Here is a 23,285-nt window from a genome sequence, read left to right on the forward strand (position 1 = left end):
AAAGGGGATGAAGTGAAATGGTCAAGAGCTTCAAGTTTCAAGGTGTCCAGATCACCAACAATCTGTCCTGATCCCTCCACACTGATGCTTTGATTAAGAAGACCCACCAATGCCTTTATTTTCTCAGAAGACTAAGGAAATTTGGCATGTCAGCTACAACTCTCACCAACTTTTACAGATGCACCACAAAAAGCATCCTTTCCGAACGTATTGCAATTTGTCCAAGACCACAAGAAACTACAAAGGGTCATGAACAAAGCCCAGTCCATTGTCCATATCAGCCTCCCATCTAAATGATTCTGTCTACAGTTCCCACTGCCTTGGAAAAGCAGCCAGCATAATCAAGGAACCATGCACCCTGGACATACTTTCTTCCACCTTCTTCGATCAGGAAAAAGATATGAAAGCTTGAGGTCATGTACCAACCGACACATAAACAGCTTTTTCCCTGTTGCCATCAGACTTTTGAATGGACCTATCTTATATTAAGTAGATCTTTCTCTACACCCTAAAATGAAACACAGAAGATAGAAGCAGGAGGAGACCATTTGGCCCTTCGAGCCTGCTCTACCCGTTCATATTCCTCCTAATATTTTACTCTGCTAAATTGAAGTTGGTGGTATATAGTGATCACATTGGTACTTATGCCTCTTGGTATAAACAATGCTCCAGGCATGTTTACATAAATCTGACTCCTTAATTTATGAAAAAATGGCAGTTTAACACAGCTATCAAAGTGTATATGCATTTTTGATTGAGCTTGACTATAACATGCTTTTTTTTTTACAGCTGAAGAAAGGGACAAAAATTGGAAATTCTTGTACTCACCACTTCTTCATGTTTGCAGTTCCTAACATTTATTCCATTTATCTAAATGGTGCACAGAAAGCAGGAAAGGAAGAAAAGATATTGCTGACAAACCTAAATTCATTGCAATTATCTGTGGTCAGCAGTAATTACTTAAATAATAAAACACTGCAGTTTACTCACCTGAAGAATAGCATCTCCAATAAACAGCAAGCCAGATAGGTCAGCTTTGTAAATAGGACAGGAGGGGAAAAAAAAGTCTAGTGTCAAATCACTTCAGTTAGAGATCTAAAAAAAAATCAGTAAATTAATACAAAAATTTGGTATACCTCTTTGTTCCTTTGAGATTTTTGATATAATGACGGGAATATTGTGTTCAGCTCCACCCTGAAGAAACAGAATTGGAAGAGAACATTACAAATAGGAAATATCAAGTGATCTTTATCAACAAGGAGCAGTAGTACCTATGCATTTATATGGATGCTTGATTAGAATTACTTTCGTACCATTTAAATAAAACCAGTGACATTAAATGGAAATGAGATGTGAATGAGAAGAGATGTCATGGGGCTTATCATTGTGTTTCTTTCAATTTGTTCACAGGATATGGGCATCATTGGAAGACCAGCATTTTGTGTCTAATCTTGTCAATGGGTCATTATTGGTATTCAAAAATCTGGATAGATGGATTTGATTAAAATATGTATTAAATGCTCATACTATATTGTAGCACATCACAATTTCCAAGCTTCTATTTTATCCAGCATATATATAGCAACACTAAATCTGTTTATGTTACCAACAAATGAGAAAGAGTGGCATGTGCTTTTGCTACCCTAATATATTTTGTCTTACACATGATTCCTGTGCTTTGGGAAAAATCCTGTGCTTTCATTTAGGAATGCCTCTTTAATTCCAAAGTGCAACTGGCAAATACTCTGAAAGGGGTGTAAATGGGCTTCCTACCAAGCATTTCGGTTTGAAGAAATGCTCACCTGACCTGAGATTGCTGAGGGAATGAAAGCTAAAAGGCAAAGGATAAATACATAGTTAATTGACAGCTTTAATCACAGCTGATTTCAGAATCTGCAGTTCTGAACACAGAATTCATGTGAGGGGAAACAAGTAGTTGGATGTTAAGAAGAAACTGTAATTGCAGACAATTTTGGTGGTGAGTGAAAGAGACTGAATCCTGAAAATGGTGTGAACAGCTCAGGAATACTAATGAGCGTGGCTTTTGTATCAGAAGGCCAGACAATTAACCCAGGTGTGTTGCTTGGTCAATTGAAAATAAATTCTAGAACAATACATGATCAAGACTGCCATGAGCCAAGTGAGAGATGATTTGTAAACACGTGCCTGGTTAGAGTTAACCATATCCAAAGACCTTAGATTGAAGTGCCTGCTGCTGGAAGTGACTCAAGGGCCAACTCTGCTGAATCAGAAAAGTGAGAGGTCCTATGTACCAGATACTGAGTTGGAAAGATGGTGAGATTGCGTCTGGTGACACATTTGTGCAGAAAGTGATGCAAACACTTGCAACTATGTAAGGCATATCTTTATTGTACTGATCATTTAAAGTGAAATTTACCTTCAAAATCAGCATAATTTAGACATTAATCAATAGGCAAATGATATTTAAACTTGATACAGTAACACTTCTAAAAAATGAAATCGTGTCCATTTGTTTTCTTTGCATCGGCGTTGTGGGGATACCTTTTTAGAAGTTATCGGTCTCTACAGGGGCTGTCACACAATGTGGGATGAAGATCACTCATTCTCTTTCTCTACACGTTACTGCATTTACTTACTGATGTTCTTGAGATAATGGTAGAGATTATCACAATGGTGTAAATCTCTGAGTAGAGAACTTGAAATGATCTTGAGTTATTGGCACATCATAATCAATTGAAAAATAGCTATTAACAAGCGACTCAGAGTTTTGAGAAAATATGTTTTTTGTTATGGTAGTGGCTTCTGCAAGGTTTAGCAATTTTTAAATTCAGAAAACAAGTCTCATAAAATGAGTGGGATTCAGATATATGCATCAAGATTTTGGAGTCAATAGTGCAGCAGCGGCACTCGTGGCTGACCTCAAAGAAAGCTGCCGATAAACATGCAGCTATCTCTGTTGCACGGAATTCTCTTTTCTCACTGTTAATTTGAATCTGACACAAAATCAAGGGGATACATAGGCACTCAGAAACACTGATGTCATCAAGTACCCAATCACATTTACATATTATAAAGGGTCAAGTAAATAGGAAACATGGGATTCAGATAGAAGCTGAAATAACAAAAACAAACCTAGGAGAAATTGGACAAATACAAAATTAGCTTTTCAGGGAATTAAAGGTTTATCAGCAATAATTAGTTCGGCCAGAATGTTATGGTTGCTCACGCCAGCAGGGTTTTCCCATCCCACTACAGTGGATGGCTATTTTGCTGGGAGGCAAATTCTCCGACTTTACTGCAGAGCGTAGCATGAACGTTGGGTAAGATCACACCCTGAGCGTGAACTGAAAATCCAGTTACACATCATTCAACAAAGTGGTACTTTTTCGACGGTTTTTCTCAGTGAGACTAATGTAAAAGGGCAAATTCTCAACTGTTCAGAATTTCTAAAAATGATTGCACTCCGGTGAGACTTCAACAACGCATCCAATAGAGAACAGAATCATTAACTGCAACTTATAGATATACACATTTAATTGCGTGTGTATAGCTGTCAGATTCAGGGGAGTAATGATAGTAATTGCTGACATTTTCACCATCATTACTATTGCAAAATCTGGGTCATGGATCAGCAATATTAAAACGTAAAATCCCAGGAAGTGGATACTCAAAAGAGCCTACTTAGTTACTATTTGAATCATTCTTACATTTTTAACAATTGGGAGTTTAAATTGGGTTTTAGATTTATAAATCATATTCTTGTCTCACCACTTCATCAAGTGTAGGTGGCAGTGGAGTGAAAATTGATTGAAGTGCCGGAAAAGCACAATTCCTATTGATTTTAATGAGGTCAGAACCACATTTTTAATCTTCAAATTGATTTTGATACAAATATTAATGGAGCAAATCAAATGTTCCCAAAAATTATGGAGTGGCACAATTAATGACATAGCAAACAAGACTTGGGCATCCCTTGCTTTGTACTGCGCCCATTCTAGCCTGAGATGCCTGTAGTACCCCTTTACTCACACCAGCATTCCAGTGGAACTGTCCAGTTTTCCAGAGGCTGAAAGTCACTTGTCACCAATTCAGAGTTAATGCGACCCAGCCATTAACAACACCATGGCTTTGTACATCTGCATTTACTAGCTGAAATTAATGGTTTCTGATCATTGAAGTCTCATCCCTCATTTGTTTAATCCTATAAACAGGGCTTCGCCCCCACTTCCAGTGAAATTACAGGACCCACCAGGAGAAACTATGGAGAATTTATGGGCCTCTGAATTACATTCAATAATTACAAAGCTTATAATATTTATACAGAATTCTTCAACATCTTGCTAGACTTTTCCCAATAATTAATAACGCCTGCTAAATATTATTAACCTCAAAGTCCTTGGTTGTCATAAAGGCATTGTAACAGCTTAGTTAAAACAAATAGGAATAAGCTATCTGAGCTTGACATTTGTATCAAGTGTTTTGAATTCAAATTGAGGATTTATTTTGGGAAAGATTTAAAGGTTAATACTAATACTCTCTGAACTTCTGCTCTGATAGACATTCTATTAATTTCACGTTTTTCGTTTGCTTATGAAATTGACATAACAAGGCAAAAGCTGCTACAGTGAAATTTTCCTCCTCAATGAGAATAAGCCCGGTCCTGCAAAGTGCATTTACATGAAAGTCAAGCTATTTATTAGCCTGGATTACATGGTTGTAATGATACTGAAACTTAGGGCAGAATTTTTCAGTCCCATCTGCCACGGGAATCACAGCGGGCAGGACACAACCATGCAAAGGTCTGTTGACCTCGGGCAGGATTTTTTGGTCTTGGTGGGAGCACAGCCGGAAAATCCTGCTCTTAGTGCTCACTGTTATTACAACCATAAAACTAATACCAACTTTTGGGGCGCAATCTTACCCACTCAGCATGCCCATCCATCAGCATGACAAACTGGCTCGATTATACAAAAGGCCCCTTTTAACTCTTGACAACAGCTTAATGCCCAGAAAAGGCAGGAAGCTCATTTGCATCAGAATGCCTGGATCTCCATTTAATTAGCAAGTTGCTTCCCCTGCTCTCGGATGCTTTCCACCTCACCAGCATGACATCTCACCAGCGAGAATCACTGTTGGTCTCTACCAGCAGGGATCAGCTTCATGGCTATGCCAGAAAGGTCTGAGGCCATTAAAGCCCCCAGATGGTCAGGGGCATGGATGGGCAATTCTCACCTGTCAGTCTGGTAGTGCTTGGTTGGGCACTAAGTATGCCGGGGAAGTGCCAAAGGGGTGGGACTAGATTGGGAAGGTGGCTATTGTGCGGGGGGTGGGGGTGGAAAGGGTCGTCATGTGGAGCGGAGCGGGGGGGGGGAGGTCTCCTGGTTCACCTGCAGAATGGTGCCTGAATGCCCGGAAGCCTGCTTTACTGGCATGCAAAGCTCTGTGCTCACCCGCCCCCAAAACTAGCGCAAAACTCCCAGCTCTCAAAAAAGTGACAGAGTACTGGAAGATTGTGATGCGGGGGTGGCAAAAAGAGCAGCAAAAAGACCAGCGCAGAGGACTCCCGTTTTCTCATGTTAGAATGTTTCTGGGAAAATCCCGGCCCAGGTGTTCAAACAAGCGTAGAAAAATGTGAAAATCCAGAACTACTATCAGTGATTCTTTGTTCCTTCACAGGTTCTACTAGAAATCACCTGATTTGAGGTGAACTTTCTTATTTTATACTATTAGCGTCGCTGTAAAAACAAAACTTTGGAAAGGTTTGGCTTCTTGAAAGAGTTTTTCATGGTGCACTATGTTAATTTTGCAGAAAATCTGCCCTGTCCCTGAAAGAAATAATGTTATAATCACGGAATGTCATTTCTCCGTTATGGTCAAAAAAGTTCCATAGATTTATTTTAAAACAATAAATAACTATTTTAAAGAGCTTGGTTACAATATTTCAGCTTCTATCTTAGTCCCATGTAAGTGTTTCATTATTTACCCTGCTCTCTGTGAAATGGAAAATGAAGAATAGCCCATGCTTTTTACCTTCCTATTTGCTGTCAGTGAAAATTGTTGTTGCTGGCTGTATGAGATGCCTGAAACTTGGCACCAGATTAAACTAAGCAATGGGAAAGGGGAAATCCACACCACAGACATCCCTTTGTGGGCAGCTTTCTTCAAGGTCCATGCCAAATAATGTCAACTGACTAGAAAATCCAGATCTTGTTACAAGGGATGGTAGTGAATATTTATTGTAATGGTTATATTAGAACAAAAATCGTAGCTTGCTGGCAGATTTATCTAACTATGCCGCAATGGCTAGTAAGATTGCAGGTTAAATGCTTGGTTTATGCTGCACTTTTTGATCTCCTCTGAGGTGACTGTATCAGTTTGACATTTGATCTCAGCATCTGTCAATGAGAGGAAGAAATGGGAGAGGTTTGCCACTTCTATTCAATATCTAACAGTTCTGGACATCAACACCTCAGCAAGAAATCAAAGTCTTCACGAGAGGATGAGAGGGGAAGAAGAAAATGGAGAACAAAAAGGATCCAAGTGCAGTCATTTTTGTAAATACAAGTGAAATTGTTCAATAGGAGAGAGAAAATCATTGGGTGTGCAGGAAAAAGATGTGTTTTGTCTAAAGGATAATGAGCTTGAGTTCTTCTGCCAAATGTTTCTGCTTCAAATTGTCATGTTAAAATAGATTTGTTAAATTGACAATAAGAGCTCATTAGTTCTTTCCAATATGTATTGGCTCCACTATCTCACAATAATCAATCACAAATGATTCCTTAGTAAATCTTCAATCTAAATTGCAGCCACAATTGCTACTTTTAGGAACACAGGACTAGGAAGAGACATTTAGCTACTCATACCTGTTTTGTTTTTCAATGTTACCATGCCTGATCAATGGCCAAACTTCATGAAACAGACTTTATCTCATATCCCTTAATCTTTTGGCTAACAAAAATCTTATCAATCCCAGTAAAAATAAAACATTGATCTGACTTTGATTGCTATTCATGGAAGTAAGTTCCAAACTTCTGCCTCCTCTTGAGTGGAGAAGTGTAACCTAGGATCACTCCTGAAAAGTCTGGCCTTAATTCTTTGAGAACACCTTTGAATTCAAGACCTCACCGGCCCCACCTCCCCGTTGGCAAAATTGTTTCTCACTATCTACCCTACCTATTCCTTTTAGTATCTTGAAAACGTCAGCAGGAGTGTGAAGTGATACATTTTGGAAGAAGGGTGAGGACCAACTACTTCATATAAAGGATATTCTAAACTGGGTGCAGGAGTATAAACAGTGGCGAGGCAGGTTCAAAAAGTGGCTAATAAGTCATATTGGATTCCAGGGTTTCTAAATAGCAGCGTTGGATGGGACTTTTTCAACCCTTGCACTAGTAGAATCTTCCAATTCCACTGAAGGCGACCCCTATGGTAGATTACCCAGCAGCAGGATGGGCAAACCATGCCCATATTTGCAGGACAAAAGATCTCACCAGTGGCCAATGGTGAGCCACCTCCACTGCTGGAAAAGACACCGCTGGCCCATAGATTACAAAATAAATGCAGTTATGATGAACCATTATAAGACAATGGTTCAGCTTTAGCTTGAATACTGTAGCCAATTCTGCACTTTAGGAAGAGTACGAAGGCTTTAGAATGGGTGATGAAAAGATCTGAGAGAATGGTTCAGGGTTTAGCTCCAAGGATAGATTGGAAAAGCTAGTGCTGCTCTCCTTGGAAAAGAGAATGTAAGGAGATTTGATATAGGTGTTTAAAAGAGATTATGAAACCATTCCATGATGGAAGGATCAAGAACCAAAGGGCACCAATTTGAGGTGATTGGCAAAAGAACCAGAGGAGACACGAGATGGTTAAAATTAGAGATACAATGCTTGAGCGTGTAGTGGAGGCAGATTCTATTGGGGCTTTCAAAAGGCAATTGGATAATTATAAGAAAAAAGTAGTTGCAGAATTAAAGGGGATATGGAGTGGAGTAGGATTGGCTGAGGTGCTCTTGCAGAGAGCCAGAACGGACACAGGGTACTGAATGACCTTCTTTGGTACTGCAATGATTCTATGATTCTTTTAATCTGTTAAGCCACTTCTTAATTGTCTAAATTCAGGGGAATACAACCTTGGATTGTGTAATTTCTCCTGGAATTTAATGTTTGGCATTCGGGTATTATTCTAATAAATTTACAGTGCACTTCCACCAAGGCCAACATATCCTACCCCCAATGCGGTTTAGTCTACATTGGAGAGACCAAACACAGATTGGTTGACCGCTTTGATGAACACCTTTGATCCGTCCACAAGCAGGACCCAGACCTTCCTGTCACTTGCCACCTCATCACACCACTCTGCTCTCTTGTCCACATGGCCTTTTGCAGTGTATTTGGCATATCCTTGGCCTTTTGCAATGTTCTCGTGAAGCCCAGCGCAAACTGGAGAATCAGCACCTCATCTTCAAATTGGGCCACTTTACAACCTTCCAGACTGATCATCAAATTCAACAACTTCAGAGATGAAGTCTCCTCTCCACCTTCATGCCATATCCATTTGTTTTATTTCATTGTTTTTTTTTCATCTCATTCATCCATTTTATCATCCTTTATTCTCACTTCTGTTTTTCTACTTCTCCATTCCCACCCTCTTTCTTGCTCCCCCCCCCCCCCCCCCCCCCCCAACAACACCATCCCCTTTTCAGGGCAATTGCCTTACCCATCTGTAAGTCTGCTCTGATCTTCACACATTCTGATCACGTAATGAACACTCTTAGCACCTCTCTCGGCTTTCTTCATTCTCATTTACGCTCCCTTTGTCCTATTACGAGCCCCCCTCCCACTCTCATTGTATAAATCTTTTCTGATTTTCTTTGCTGTTAGCTCTGATGAAAGGTCATTCAGACTCAAAACATTATATTTATTCTCTCTCTACAGACTTACTGAGATTTTCAAGCATTTTCTGCCAATATATTCTAAGGTGTGATGACCAAGTATCACCCAACCAGGGCTTTGTGTAGCTGAAGTATGTTCTCTATTCCCTTGTACTCTGCTTTCTAGATAGAAAGACCAACATTCCAGTAGGCTTTTTGATTATTTTCTCTTCCTGGCTGGGATACTTTAATGATCCTATGTGCCTGGACCCCAAGGGCAGGATTTTATGGTCGCACTCATCCCAAAACCGTAAAGTCCCACCCGAGGTCAACAGACCTTTACATGATTCACCCATTGCCCGCTCCGATTCCCATGGCAGCCAAAACAGTAAAATTCGCTCTCAGGTGTCTTTGAAGTTTACTGTTTCTCACTTTCCACTATTTGGAAAGCTTCATCTTCTCTCTATTATGGGTTCAATTACAAGATAACACATTAAATTACCTTGCAGTCCATTTGCTAAAGATTTATCCATTCACTTTATTGAATAATTTTTTTTCATAATATTATGCTTCCTGCTCATAATGATCATAATGAATGGTGGAGCAGGCTCAAAGGGCCAAATGGCCTCCTCCTGCTCCTATCTTCTATGTCTACATTTCTACAGCACTTGCAATGCCATCTATCTTTGTGTCATCAGCAAAGCTAAGCATCTGGTTTATATCCTATCATGTAAGTTGTGAATAAGTATAGTGAATATTTAAGGCCTTGATGCCGGTCCTCGTAAGACACCACATCTGTCACCTGAAGTACATGTCCATTTCCCTACTCACCATCCACTGCCACTCAATCAATTTCTTAACCAAGTCAATCATATGTCTTCAATTCCAGGAACTTCAACTTAATTTAACAGTCAAAGAGACTTCCAGAAATCCATATAAATAATAAAACAAGCAAAATATTAACAGATGCTGGAATCTGAAACAAGAACAGAGAACACCTGAAAAACTCAGCAGGTCTATTAGAAAATAAATATTTTGAGTCCTTTGATTTTTCATCAAAACTGAAAGAAAAGGGAATGCATGAGAGCTTGCAATGAAAAGTAGCAACTTAAAAAACAAAAGACCATTGGCTTGGTGTGAGAGGGAGATGGGGGTTGCATTGAGGCAATACATATATGGGATGTTTAAAAAGGTGGGGGGGGGGGGGTTAAGATGGAGGAGAAAGGTCACAATCTGCAGCTGTGTGACCCGCACGTTGAGTCCCAAGGTCTGCAATCTGCCCAACCCGAAGATAACATGCTACTCCTAAAGTATGCGGAAGACTTCACTGGAGAATTGCGGCAGGCCAGGGATGGACATGTGGGCATGAAGATAAGTTGAGTTAAAATGGCACGCAACAGGAAAGTTGGAGCCATGCTTGTGGACTGAGCAAAGGTGTTTTGCAAAGCAGTCACCCAGTCTAATGGAACTCTGACAGATCCAAAGGGTCTACTCTCTCAGCACAGATGTTGTCAGACTTGCTGAGATTTCCCTCTATTTTTTCTTTCTGACAAAAGATGTTAGGCCAACTGCTTTATACCTCTCTCTTGTCACTTTTTTTTTTACTGGTGACGTGCACTTTAAAGGAACAATTCCTGAACTGAGGGATCTTTGGAAGATTATAGTTCGAGCATGTACAATGTTCTTACCTATCTTCTCTAAACCCTGGGGTGGAAAGCATATGGATGTGAGGATCTGTCATTCTACAGTATCATTATTTTCTTCCGTACCACAATTTTACTTAGATTATTTTAGTGAATGCCTAATTCAATATTGCATGGATGTTGCAGTGCGCTGGTATTTGACATGCACATTGATGGCTGAGGTTAGCACATAAACAGAACCAAATCTACATTAAGTTCTTGCATAGATTAAAAAGGTATTCAAAATAATAACACACATCAGAGAAGGAGAAATGTAATGCCCTGACAGTGTTATTGGATTAAAATGAACTGTGGAGATTAGTTACATCTGATTTGCTATTGCACTTCTATGCAAAACCAATCAAGCATCTACTTCCTTTGAATCTTGCAAAGTGAACATCTAATGCTATTACTGGCTCAGTTACACCTACAGTACAAGATATACCTGCAGCCAATCTAATTAACTTAATAACAGATTGAAACACAAGGAGAGATAATGTTGGCTCTGAACATGTTCTGTGAATATTAAGGCAACAGCATGTCATGTAAGTAGTTCAAAAAGCAATTTAGCCCTAATATTTGTTCCGTAACATACATACATTCAATACAACCAGATCTGAAATAGGCCTTTTTTTATTATATTTTCCTATTAAAGCATGCTATTTCTTAAGACATTCCACCATTAGTTTTGACAGTGCCACTATTCTCCAGGACATTTTATTATAAGGTACACCGACAGTTACAATAGAGAGCCTGTTGTGCCTTACCTCTGCAAAGGTATTCAAAACTGGCATAGGACATGAGAATGCAGCTAAAAACGAAAATTTGTGCTTGATCCTGGCCGCATTATCTCCTATTTTCACTATTTTGGGTATTGTTTATCGTTTTCGTATTAATTATTTAAAGTGGATTAGAATTTTTCACATTTGCTTACTATTCACACAATGATTGATTCAATTGTTTGCAAATACAAGCTACAGAGTAGTGCTCATTTAACAGTAAATAAAACTACCCAAATTAAAATAATTCATGCTTCATGATTAAGGTTATTAAGTATTTTCTGAATTATTAAAGAAAATATATCCCTCTACTTCCTCATTTTGTACTGGTTCTGACTTTTTAACTGCAAAACTGCAAAATATACAAGTACGCGATTATCTTCAAATCAATGGGTTTAAAATGAGCTTGGATAATAGTGCAATGCAGGTGAGATTCTTTTCCATTCCATATAATTTATTTTCCAATAATTTCTAAAATCAGCTGTCAGTTTTGCTGCTGTTTATTTTGTGTTATCAATCCAGACAAATTCTCAATGTCCAGTGTGATATTTATTGGTAGATTGTGCTGTATTCACATCTCCCCCATACATTTTCCTATAGGAAGGTATCTTCAATGCCCTTGTGTTGCTTGCCAGAAGTGCACGTGCCTCATCATTGTTCAATGTACCTCCGGGTCTTTTTGCTGATATAATGTCAAATTGTGAAAGCTGCAGACTGCAAACGGTGCACAAGATCATTATTTTTAAAGCCATTTTTTGTGATCCAGAAATAGCCACTAGATACTGAGAAATAAAGATGATGAATGACAGATGGTTTTATCTGATCTTTACAGAAGATGAAGGCTGATTGAGTCATGTGCTATTCCCTACATCTGTTTCAAGCTACATTAAACATCACAAGTGGCAACAGCTCCCTTAAGGTCTTAAAACTCTCTGAAGACCTGATCTTGGGCCAATGTGCTTATTTTGCCTGAAATTACCAAAAGCATCATGTGAAAACAAAGATTACATTTTTTAAAAACATACAGTCATAGGTATAAGTGTCATGGATTTGAAAATAGATTGAGGTAGATTTGAACTGATGGGTGGCTGATTAATGGTGCATCCCAGACACTTGTCCATTCTGGGGAACAAAGAAACTGGAACTACATTGATGGTTGGGCCTCCTTGCAGTGGATTCAGTGAGCTGTTAGAGCCAAATGGATGTCCAGAAGCAGTTCGCTGATATCAGGCCTGAGCAATTTTGGTTAACATGTATACTTAATCAGGACATGAGGAGGGACCATTAAAAGGATAGGAAACAATTCCAGATCAGCAGCAGGTTACAGTATCCTCGTAGAACCTAGGGGCACATGCCAGTTCCACAAAAGTAGAAGCTGAGAACTTGATTGGATTATTTATGGAACAGCCAGCTGTAGCCCCTTTGAAGGACCGTTGTTTGGATTTCTCAGTGACAGCATGTACATGTCTATTAAAATTACAATCATTTTCCTAACTGAGATAAAACCCCAGCTCCATAATTTAGAGACTTGGCACATGAAGCAGGCGTGTGCTCCAGCCATCCAAAGGGAATCCTATGAAATTGACAACAGCTTAATGTTAACAAGTAACAAGCGCTGACTATATTTTGTGGACTTTACCACCTGTTAATACCAAGTTCACCTTGTTAACATTAGCTCAATTTTCTTCTCACAAATGCTTCAAGCTTAAAGGTCAAGAAAGACTCAAATTGTTTTGCTTGTCAATTACAGACATAAAGCACTCAAATCCCAACTGGAAAATCTTTAAGCAAGTTCTCACTTCCATCAAATGGATGGAAATCGGATTGCTCTTTAGTCATGGTATCCATCAGTCCATTGAAATCAATGGAATGAAAATCAGATGGCTTCTATAAATGAAAATCAGATGAGTTCTATAACGGGTGGGCACTGCACTCTGCAGGAGGCACTTAGACAGACTTGAACCCCACAAAACCCATTCTCAACAAGTCTTCACAGTCAACCCTCCCCTCAGAAAGAATTGTTCAAAGTCTCAGCTGGCTGTTCTGGGGAAGTTTTGAATTTGTATTGGGCAGAGACATTTCCCAGATTACTCGGCTTCTGCTTTGCAGGTTGAGAAGCTGTATGACAAGAAGGCAGTGCGGAGTTTTTATTGTCACACACCTGATAATTAAGTGATTGAGGAGCAGAGAGGACTAGATGGGGCCTTAACTGAAAAATTATGCAAAGGAAATTAATTTTAACCGGATATGTGATTTTTCAATTTTCTTCACAACACAAAATATCAGTGACTAGACACTAAACAAAAATCTTTTCCAAATAATTAACAACAATTGAAAAAATACACCTTTATACTTAGACCAAATCCTCCAATTGTTTGTCTTCTGATTGTAACTGTTCTTTCCTATGGAAGAAATATAATAGTTTGGATTTTAGATTGTGTAACACACTGTAAACACAAACACTCAAGTATTAAATAATTTTCACATCATATAAAATGTCAAATTCTAACAAATATAATCATATCTTCTTAAGTGGAAGGTTGATATGAATCTACTGAAGTACTTTATGAATCCATGAGGGCAATAGGGAATCTCACACTCTGGCAGTGAGAACCTCAGCTGTCAGCAAAAGGAATCTCAACTACCAGCAGGCCAGAGTCTTTCTTGCTGATGGTAGGGCCATGATATTGAGATGCTGGCGTTAGCCTGGAGTAAACATAGTAAGAAGTCTCACAACACCAGGTTAAAGTCCAATAGATTTATTTGGTAGCAAAATCCACTAGCTTTCAGAACGCTGTTCCTTCGTCAGAGAAGTGGGAGATCTGTTCCCATACAAGGCATATAAAGACACAAACTCAATTTGCAAAATAATGGTTGGAATGAGAGTCTTTACAGGTAATCAAGTCTAAAAGATACAGACAACGTGAGTGGAGAGAGCGTTAAGCACAGGTTAAAGGGATGTGTATTGTCTCCAGACAGAACAGTTAGTGAGATTTTGCAAGCTCAGGCAAGTTGTGGGGATTACATATAGTGTGATGTGAACCCAAGATCCTGGTTGAGGCCATCCACATGTGTGCAAAACTTGGCTATCAGTCTCTGCTCAGCAACTCTGCATTGTCACGTGTCGTGACGGCCGCCTTGGAGAACCCTTACCCGAAGATCAGAGGCCGAATGCCCATGACCGCTGAAGCGTTCCCCAACAGGAAGAGAACACTCTTGCCTGGTACCTAGTACAACATCACACAACCCTGCTACAGCAACCTCTGCAAGACGTGCCAAATCATCAACACAGATGCCATCATCTCACGTGAGAACACCATCCATCAGGTACATGATACATACTCTTGCAACTCGGCCAACACTGTCTGCCTGTTACGCTGCAGGAAAGGACGTCCTGAGGCATGGTATATTGGGGAGAGCACGCAGACGCTATGACAATGGATGAAAGAACACTGCTCGACAATCACCAGGCAAGAGTGTTCTCTTCCTGTTGCATTCCAACCATTATTTTGTAAATTGATTTTCTGTCTTTATATGTCCTGTATGGGAACAGAACTCCCACTTACCTGATGAAGGAGCAGCACTCCAAAAGCAAGTGGACTTTGCTACCAAATAAACCTGTTGGACTTTAACCTTGTGTTGTGAGACTTCTTATTGTGTCGGCAGAGAAAGCCTCGCTCATCATGAAAGAAGTTGGAATGACAGTACTCGCAACAGCTGATTGCATAGAAAACCTAAACAACGAAATGCATTATCATAGTACAGTTAGGCCCAAAGAGGGATCCTGTCAGGAATTGCTAAGCTGCAAAGTTAACGAGATCACTAATAGGAAGATATTGGTGTTTTTTCTCTCTCAAGCACTGTGCGTGGTCAGTTGAATTGAGGTGGGATTTGACTGTCACTATGTATGTATGTTGGATTATCAGTAAAGAAGCTTAGCAATTTCTCTGTAAAGTATTTCAGTCCACCTTTTGGAAAGATTAGAGAATTAAATGCAAAGGCATGTGCGAAAGGTAAAGGGGGTCGGGGGGAATTAATCTATATGGTATCCATTTGTTGACACTACACAATTTCCCAGTAGTGCAAACTGAGGTCCAGGATGCACAAATACACTTCTGATGAAAGGAGTCAGACACCATCTGGGTAAAGGAGTTTTTGCAAGTGCCTAATGACTGGCATGGTGTGGGCAATAGGTTCTTATCATATTTTCAGGCTGAAAATATTAACACTAAAACAAAATGAACCAAAACCTATCCACTGCATTCAAAATAGAATCTGCTGCAAAGAATAATAAATAGCAAGGCCATCAAGTATAGAGACAGAAATTAGAAAATAGATTTGTCCGCACAAATCAGAAAATCACTTCTAGCTGTATGTTTCCAATAATTTTTAAGATGTTATTGTTTTATGAACATATGTTTAACAAGCAAAGGAAACCAGGTATACTTTGCCCACTCACCAGGTTGGGTGAGTGGGCAAATCAATGGCTGATGCAATATAATTTGGAAGCAAGAACAAAGCAGATTACTACCTGAAAAGCTGTAAATTGGGAGGGGGAGTGTGCAGCGGGATCTGGGTGTCCTTGTGCACCAGTTACTGAAGGTAAGCATGCAGGTGCAACAGGCAGTAAAGAAGGCTAACCTAGGATTAATGCTATCTCCACTCACATTGTCTGCACTTTTAAGACTTGATTAGCTGTAATGACTCGCATTCTAATCAGTATTCCGTAAACTGAGTGTGTGCTTTTATATGCCCTTATTTGTGATCAGAACTCCCTACTCACCTGACGAAGGAGCAGTGCACTGAAAGCTAGTGGCGTTTTCTAGCAAATAAACCTGTTGGACTTTAACCTGGTGTTGTGAGGGTTCTTATTGTTGCAACTATACAGAGCCTTGGTGAGGTCACACCTAGAGTAGTGTGTCCAGTTTTGGTCTCCTTTTTTGAGGAAGGATGTTCTTGCTCTCAAGGGAGTGCAGCAATGGTTTAATAGGCTGATTCCGGGGATGGCAGGACTGATATACAAAGAGAGATTGACTAGGTTAGGATTGTTTTTGCTGGAATTCGGATGAATGAGGGAAGGGATCTCATAGAGATGCATAACATTCTAACAGGTCTAGATAGGGTAGATGCAGGACGATGTTCCCGATGATGGGAGAGTCCAGAAACAGCGGTCAGTCTGAGGATTCAAGGTAGAGCCTGTGAATTCATTACCACAAGAAGTAGTTGATGCCAAAACATTGAATGTATTTAAGAGACAGCTAAATATAGCACTTGGGGCAAATGGGATTAAAGGTTATGGGGAAAAAGCAGGATTAGGCTATTAAGTTGGATGCTCAGTCATGTTGATAATGAATGGTGGAGCAGGCTTCAAGGATCAAATGGCCTCCTCCTGCTCCTATGCTTTATGTAATGTCTTCATTCCAATGATGCAGTGTTGCATCTGAAAGCAGTACTTAGTGTGTTATAAGGTAAGTGAAATTAGTGAATGTTTCATGGCACCACTTCTGCTCAGTTAATATGAATTCCATTAACAAAGGGAGAACCATTCTTGGGGAAGGTACAGTGGCATTAAGTAAACTCAAACCAAAAATTTCAACAATTTTACCTGAAGGGTCCTTGTTCAATTGATCTGGTGCAATGGAATCTGCTCGGCAGGAGACAGACTCCACAATACTGGGAACCTAGAGTAATACAGAACCATTTCATCTTGAAATGGCTGTGTCTGTTACAAGAAGGCTATCAATTTAAATTCAAAGTTCATATTCAGTAACTCTCTCATTTTTGCCTTTGTGCCAGCTTTCTAATACATTTTACATCTCATTATGTGGACAATATTTCCATGGGTCAATCTCTATTGATGTGTTCTTTTATCTTGTTTACATAATTGTGAGTCTATTAGTTTTGTTAATGATGTGTGGGTTAGGTGGCTAAGTCCAAAAATGTGTAGGTCAGGTGGATTGGCTAAGCTAACTTGCCCCTTAGTGTCGGGGGGGCTAGCTAGGGTAAATGCATGGCGTTATGGAGATATGGCCTGGGTGAATTGTGGTTGGTGCAGACTCAATGAGTCGAATGGCCTCCTTCTACGTTGTAGGAGTCTATGATGTTTGTAGTGTTTGAGTGCTCAGAACTGAAAGGGTGAATGTATCACTCGCGTAAAGAGTCATGTGACTAAGAGTTGAAGGAGAGAGTTCATGGTTCAGACTGATTGACATCTGATAACAATTGATGTACAAAAGAGGTTATGTTCCAACTCTGACAAGAACATGATCAGGGTGTAATTTCCAGAAAATTTAAACATGTGAAGTCAGAGGGGGAGAAGGGATAGCATTAATATAAATATAAATATAAAATGTATTTGGACAAAGACTTGGGGGAGATTAGTGTTATGGTATTCAGGGCCAAAAAATGTGTTGGGCTGGAGAAAATGTACCTTCCACATGATAATGTCAGAGAGACGGACACATGACTAACAGTTGAGGAGGAAGCTCATTGCTTTGACTGAGTAACATCTGTAGTCTTGTACATATATAAATAATTATGTTCATACAATATAAAGTAATTGTGCAGACAGATTTTTGTCTCTGCAACAGTTCCTTAGCCAATCACAAACAACATACAACAGTATTACTCTCAACCATGGGACATATGACAGATTTTTGAATGGATCTCTTTTGGATTGGTAAATGGCACTGAAATATTTCAAGATGGTGACAGAAGCATTGAATGGAATCATCTCACCCTAGGCCCTTCCAGAATGGTGGCACCATTTTCAAGTTTGGAACTCATTGAATGGTGTGTCTGGCAGCTGCTCATTACCAGGGCAAATTAATTGTCATTGTCCTTCTGAGTTCCCCAACAATTTGTGGGGTTGGACAGATGATGCGTCTATTCTGTCGAAGGAAGAATTTCTAATTAAAGGGACTATGACATGGGTTAGAAAAGCTCACCAATGACTGGATTTTTCAGACTTCCACAAGCACAGGAATGGAAAGTAGACTTGGGAAGACTGCCAACCCATCATTCAACCCCTCCACCTCCATTCATCCGGAAAACCCACACATGCCCGGCTATCTATTTGAGGAGTCTGAAGGAGTGCCATGATGAACTTTCCCAAGGGTGGAATATAGAAGCCAACCAAAGCTGACATGGATGGAAGTGCCCAAACAAGTCAGCATCTGGAGTCTGATCCCTCGAACCTGGAGACAGTGCGCTATGGACCTCAGGATGGTGAAATGGTGAATAGCATAACACTTTCAGATGCCAAGCCCAATCCTGACTTTCCCAGTACTCTCTTGCACAGCACTCAAGTCAACACACCAAGCAACTCCACTCAATGTCTAAGTATCGCACTGAGCAGCCAACACCCACACTCACCCTCAACCTGTTGTCCTTACCCTGCTCCACCAAAGCCTGCATTCACAACTCTCTGCTTCCTCTCGTTGCTGGAGAAGAGAGCTCACAGCTTAGCAAGAGGCAGAGACTGGAGGTACATCTTATTAATCATTTGCATTGCCCTACCTACCTGCTTCACTGGGAAGGAGGTCTTTTTTCCAGGAGGTTTCAGATGCCAGCATCTGTCATGAGAGTCTGAGCCTCTTGAGACACGAGTGCTCAGGTATGACCTGAGGAGAGTTGACCTTATTTTAGGGGTTTCAGCTCTATGCAGCTGGATCGTGATGTTTATCACATCTGCCCTGTGAAGGTCAGGTGACTGAGGAGAAAGTAGCAGCTGCTTTTAGACCAATTGGCAGTGGTGTGGTGTCCACTCTTGACACTCAGCAGAGGTGGAAAGTGGTGCTGCAAAAGATGGCCCCGTGCCATGATGAAGGCTGGCAGCTGAAGGTGAGTAAAGTTGCCAGATAGGTGAAATGCATTTCAAGAAATTGGCAATTCACTGCCAAGCAGTGTAAAGACTTCGAGAGAAGTGTAGCAACCAGCAGTCTCTCAATGCCAAAGTCTGCAGTTCTTTAATAATTCTGATCAAAGTCTTCCCAGTCTCAAGAAGCTGTTGTCATTGTGCACTCACTGGTTGATCCTGGGAAATTGCTGTAGGTTTCACAGCTGGGAAATCCAGGATTAACAGCTAAAGCACCTCAGTGTTGGCTTCCTACCAACTACAACTGCTTAATTATTTAGCTAACAGGTGCAAAGGTGTTTCCCACTCACTATAGATGCTGCACAGGGGAAAGCCTGAAGAAGATGGGATCATTTTAGGATTTGACCCAGCATCAATTTCTGGGACTTTCCCATACTTTTCACCCCTGAACTGGTTTCCAGTGAGCTGGGAATGTTTTGTCTATTCAGTTCTAAATTGAATATCCTTGTAATGATGAACTTTCAGAGGCTTCATAAGTAGAATAAAAAGGGATTTATTTACAAATCAGTTACTTGTTTGCTGCCAATTGCAAAATACTTATGCATTGGGAGAACTCCTTCCCTTGGGCGATTCCTGCTTCAAGTCCCAATTGGTCACCTAGATCACATGACCTTAAAGGAACAATTATTGTGTCCATTCACTAAGTATAAAATGGGGGCAAAAATGAAATTTTAGCGAGGGGAAACCCACACCTGAATTGCACCATCATATGCAGACCACACCAACATTAGGTAAGGCCTCTTAGTCAGCCATGTCAGACACCTGAAATATTGAAGTGTGCACCTGCACCTATTTCCAGGCCCATTTGTGAAATTGGCTTTGTGATCCAGATCTTAGTGCACAATCTTTGACCTCTCAGGTTCCCTAGCAGTCTTCACACCTTGAAAGTAGATGTAGATTATTCAGTATCTTGAGAGATCCACACAACCAGATATCTACCTGGCATAGCCAGCAGTGTTCAAGCTGTCCCTTGCTTTAAATGATGGCACAGTTGTTAAGGCTCAGGCCAGAAACAGTGGCAGTACGGTGGCACAGTGGTTAGTAGAAACCTGGGTTTGATTCCTGGCTTGGGTCATTGTCTGTGTGGAGTCTGCATATTCTCCTTGCATCTGCGTGGGTTTCGTCCAGGTGCTCTGGTTTCCTCCCACAATCTGAAAGACATGCTGGTTAGGTACATTGGCTATGCCAAAATCTCCTCCGTGTACCCGAACAGACACCAGAGTGTGGCGACTGAGGGACTGTTACAATAACTTCGTTGCGGTGTTCGTGTAAGCCTACTTGTGATAATAATAAATAAACTTATAAACACTCCAAGGTGTATCACGCACTTAGGCTAGATGCTGAGATTTCACATTTGATTTTAGTATTAGGGCGAGTACAAGGTGTTTCACTCCAGCAATGAGTCAAGTGATCCACGAGGAAGCTTTATTCAAAACAAACTTTACTGAAGAACAGTTAGAATGTAACAAAAAGAATTAGCATAACTTACCAATTAAAATACTTAGACATGATAAAGTACAAGTCTTAACAGTGATCTATCTCTGTTGTTCCAATTTAAAGCAATACCCTGTAGATATGCATCCTTCTTCAGAATTCGTTAGCACAAAAACAAGTGCGCTCATGTGATGCTGGATTTTCAGCTTTATAATATCTCTGGGACAGAGATTCTGACAATAGCTTTCAGAGAAGGGTATATCTTCAAAACCCCAAAACCTCAGAGAAGCAAACCCAGCCTCCAGCAGTTCCCAGTCTCCACATTCCAGAGACAGAAAAGGATATTTTTCTCTCTGCAGTTTCCAAAGCAGCATTTCTCAAAAGAAAGATCCGCTTTCATACAGCAAAATCTCAAGAAAAAGGAGACAAATTTCCTGGCAGCTTCTGGTCTCCAACTTAAGAAGAGAAAAGAACATAAGAACTAGGAGCAGGAGTAGGCCATCTGGCCCCTCGACCCTGCTCCACTATTCAATAAGATCATGGCTGGTCTTTTAGTGGTCCCATCTCCAATTACCTGCCTGCTTATCATAACCTTTGATTCCTTTACTGTTCAAAAATTTACCTAATCTGCCTTAAACACCTTCAACGAGGTAGCTTCAATAGCTTCACTGGGCCGGGAGTTCCACAGATTCACAATCCTTTGAGTGAAGAAGTTCCTCCTTAACTCAGTCCTAAATCTGCTTCCACTTATTTTGAGACCATGCCCCAAAAGACATTGCTCTTTCTCAACTCAGAAAGCAACATCCAAACTTGAATATTCTGTGTAAGCCCAATTTTGCTGTCACGTACCTGCCAATCATCCCAATCAAGCCCCAGTCTGCAAAATCACAGAGGAAAACAGCAAAGCAACATTAGTTCAAATTGCAACAAAAATACAGGATGTCAATGGACAGAGTGGCTCTGAATGCATAAAACTGCCACAATAGATCTTGCATAAGAACATGGTTCAAATACATTTCTTAAAGTTACAGTATCATTCCATTGCGCAACCCTGCTCTGTCTGCATCAGCATAAGGCCAACATTGAGGATAAATACCACTTAAAAGAGCATCATTTCTGTAAGAAATGTTGGGTCTTTTCTGAAAACTGAGCAATAGTTGAATGTGTGGGAGTGTTAGCACCAAGATTTTTAGATAATGCATTGGAGGCTTTCATGGAAAGAAGATAAGAGAAGTCTGTTTTCTGCAGCAGGCACTCCAGATGTATATTCATCTCCTGGGATTGTGCAATCTGAAAGCCAGGCCTTCTTGGCCCAAGGCTCGTGGTCTCCATCCAGTTGAAGGTTAGCAGCCTTGCATCCATGCTGCAACCACTACGGAAGCACTAGGACACAGAAAACAGGCACGAAGGAAATGCACAATTGAGAGATTGGTTTAATCTTGTATGAATTCTGTCATGATTTAACTTATAAAATTGGTTTAGAATGTGCATTTTCTGGTGTTTTTAATTTTTGTTTTGTCAGAAAGAAGATGATGTGATGGTCAGTGGTAGAGGAAAGGTACAGAGTGTAGGACTATAGGAAAGTGTTGAGCTGCACATTGCAAGAGCAGAAATCCTCTCTTTTTCATGAGAACAGACAAATTTAGATGAAACACACGTGGCAATGTGCACACAATCAGTAGTACTGTGAGAAGCCTTGAAATCCATGCAAAGCTTTGAACTAACACCACCTGGTATTTTTTCTGACAAGGAGGATTGAGATGGAACTGTTCCGCTTGGCATTCAGAACCTTAGTGACTTCCTTTATGCAGCAATACATTGCAAACTGCAATACGCTGCTTACACAGCCAATTAGGCACTTTATAACCTTCTGCGACCAGAAATGAGTTCAGCAACTTCAGGCCATGAGCTCTGTCATTCATTTTGTGCGTTTTCTCCTTGTGCCAGTCTATATCCAGTTCTAGTTCCAGGTTTTGCTTTCAGGAAGCATTGACCTTTATTCTGCTATTAACACATTCTGCTATTTTGCTTTCAGGCAGTGCTAATCTTTATTCTGCTATTAACACTAATCTGGAACAATGCTTTGATTCTTTACTACTACAGTTCCCACTTTGCCATTTGTTCCTCAACTTCTTTGCAATTTAATCTCCTTCAATCTCTAAGCCATCCCTGAACTTCCCTCTTCACTCCACCTGATTTTCCTTCCCCCCTGCCTTTTTTAACAAAAATAAAACATCTCTCCTTCACTTCAGTTCTGAAGAAGAAAAATAGTGGACTTTCTCTGCAGATGCTGCCAGACCTCCTGAGTTTTTCTAGACTACTGTTTTTATTCACAGGCAATGCTTTCCTTGCCTTGCTTCGAGATTACTGTTGTAGCTGCGGCAGTCGGCAGATTTCCATCATGGCCTCGTCTATGAATTGAAGACGTCTCAAGTACTGGTCCTTGCTGAAGTTAAGCAAGTTGCATCCTAAAAACCTTGGTGGATATGATCTGTTGCGGAAATGCTTTCTCCTCTTCCTCCTCCTCCTTCTTCTAGCATATTATCCTGCTTTGCATGGAGGTTCTTCATTCTCCCAGTTATGATCAAGTCTGAGTCAAAGACCTTCCAAGCCACCCAAGAGGCAACTTGTATCAGCACAAGTTTTTAAAAGAACCAAAT

General features: G+C 40.3%; 1 protein-coding gene across 4 annotated transcripts in view; it reads right to left on the minus strand.

Annotated features, from left to right (window-relative positions):
- sntg1 (syntrophin, gamma 1) overlaps window positions 1–23,285 on the minus strand; it is a 418,937-nt gene that overhangs the window by 86,902 nt on the left and 308,750 nt on the right. For all 4 annotated transcript variants that reach the window (XM_080194933.1, XM_080194934.1, XM_080194935.1 and 1 more), the window contains 4 exons: window positions 13,661–13,717; window positions 1,137–1,194; window positions 991–1,034; window positions 829–870 (listed from right to left, as the gene is read on the minus strand). In XM_080194933.1, coding sequence (XP_080051059.1) covers window positions 829–870; window positions 991–1,034; window positions 1,137–1,194; window positions 13,661–13,717 — 201 coding nt within the window. The remainder of the gene's footprint in view (window positions 1–828; window positions 871–990; window positions 1,035–1,136; window positions 1,195–13,660; window positions 13,718–23,285) is intronic.

The sequence above is a fragment of the Carcharhinus amblyrhynchos genome, chromosome 8 (genome assembly GCF_965287045.1).
Source record: "Carcharhinus amblyrhynchos chromosome 8, sCarAmb.v2.hapA, whole genome shotgun sequence".
In the NCBI taxonomy this organism is placed as follows: Eukaryota; Metazoa; Chordata; class Chondrichthyes; order Carcharhiniformes; family Carcharhinidae; genus Carcharhinus; species Carcharhinus amblyrhynchos.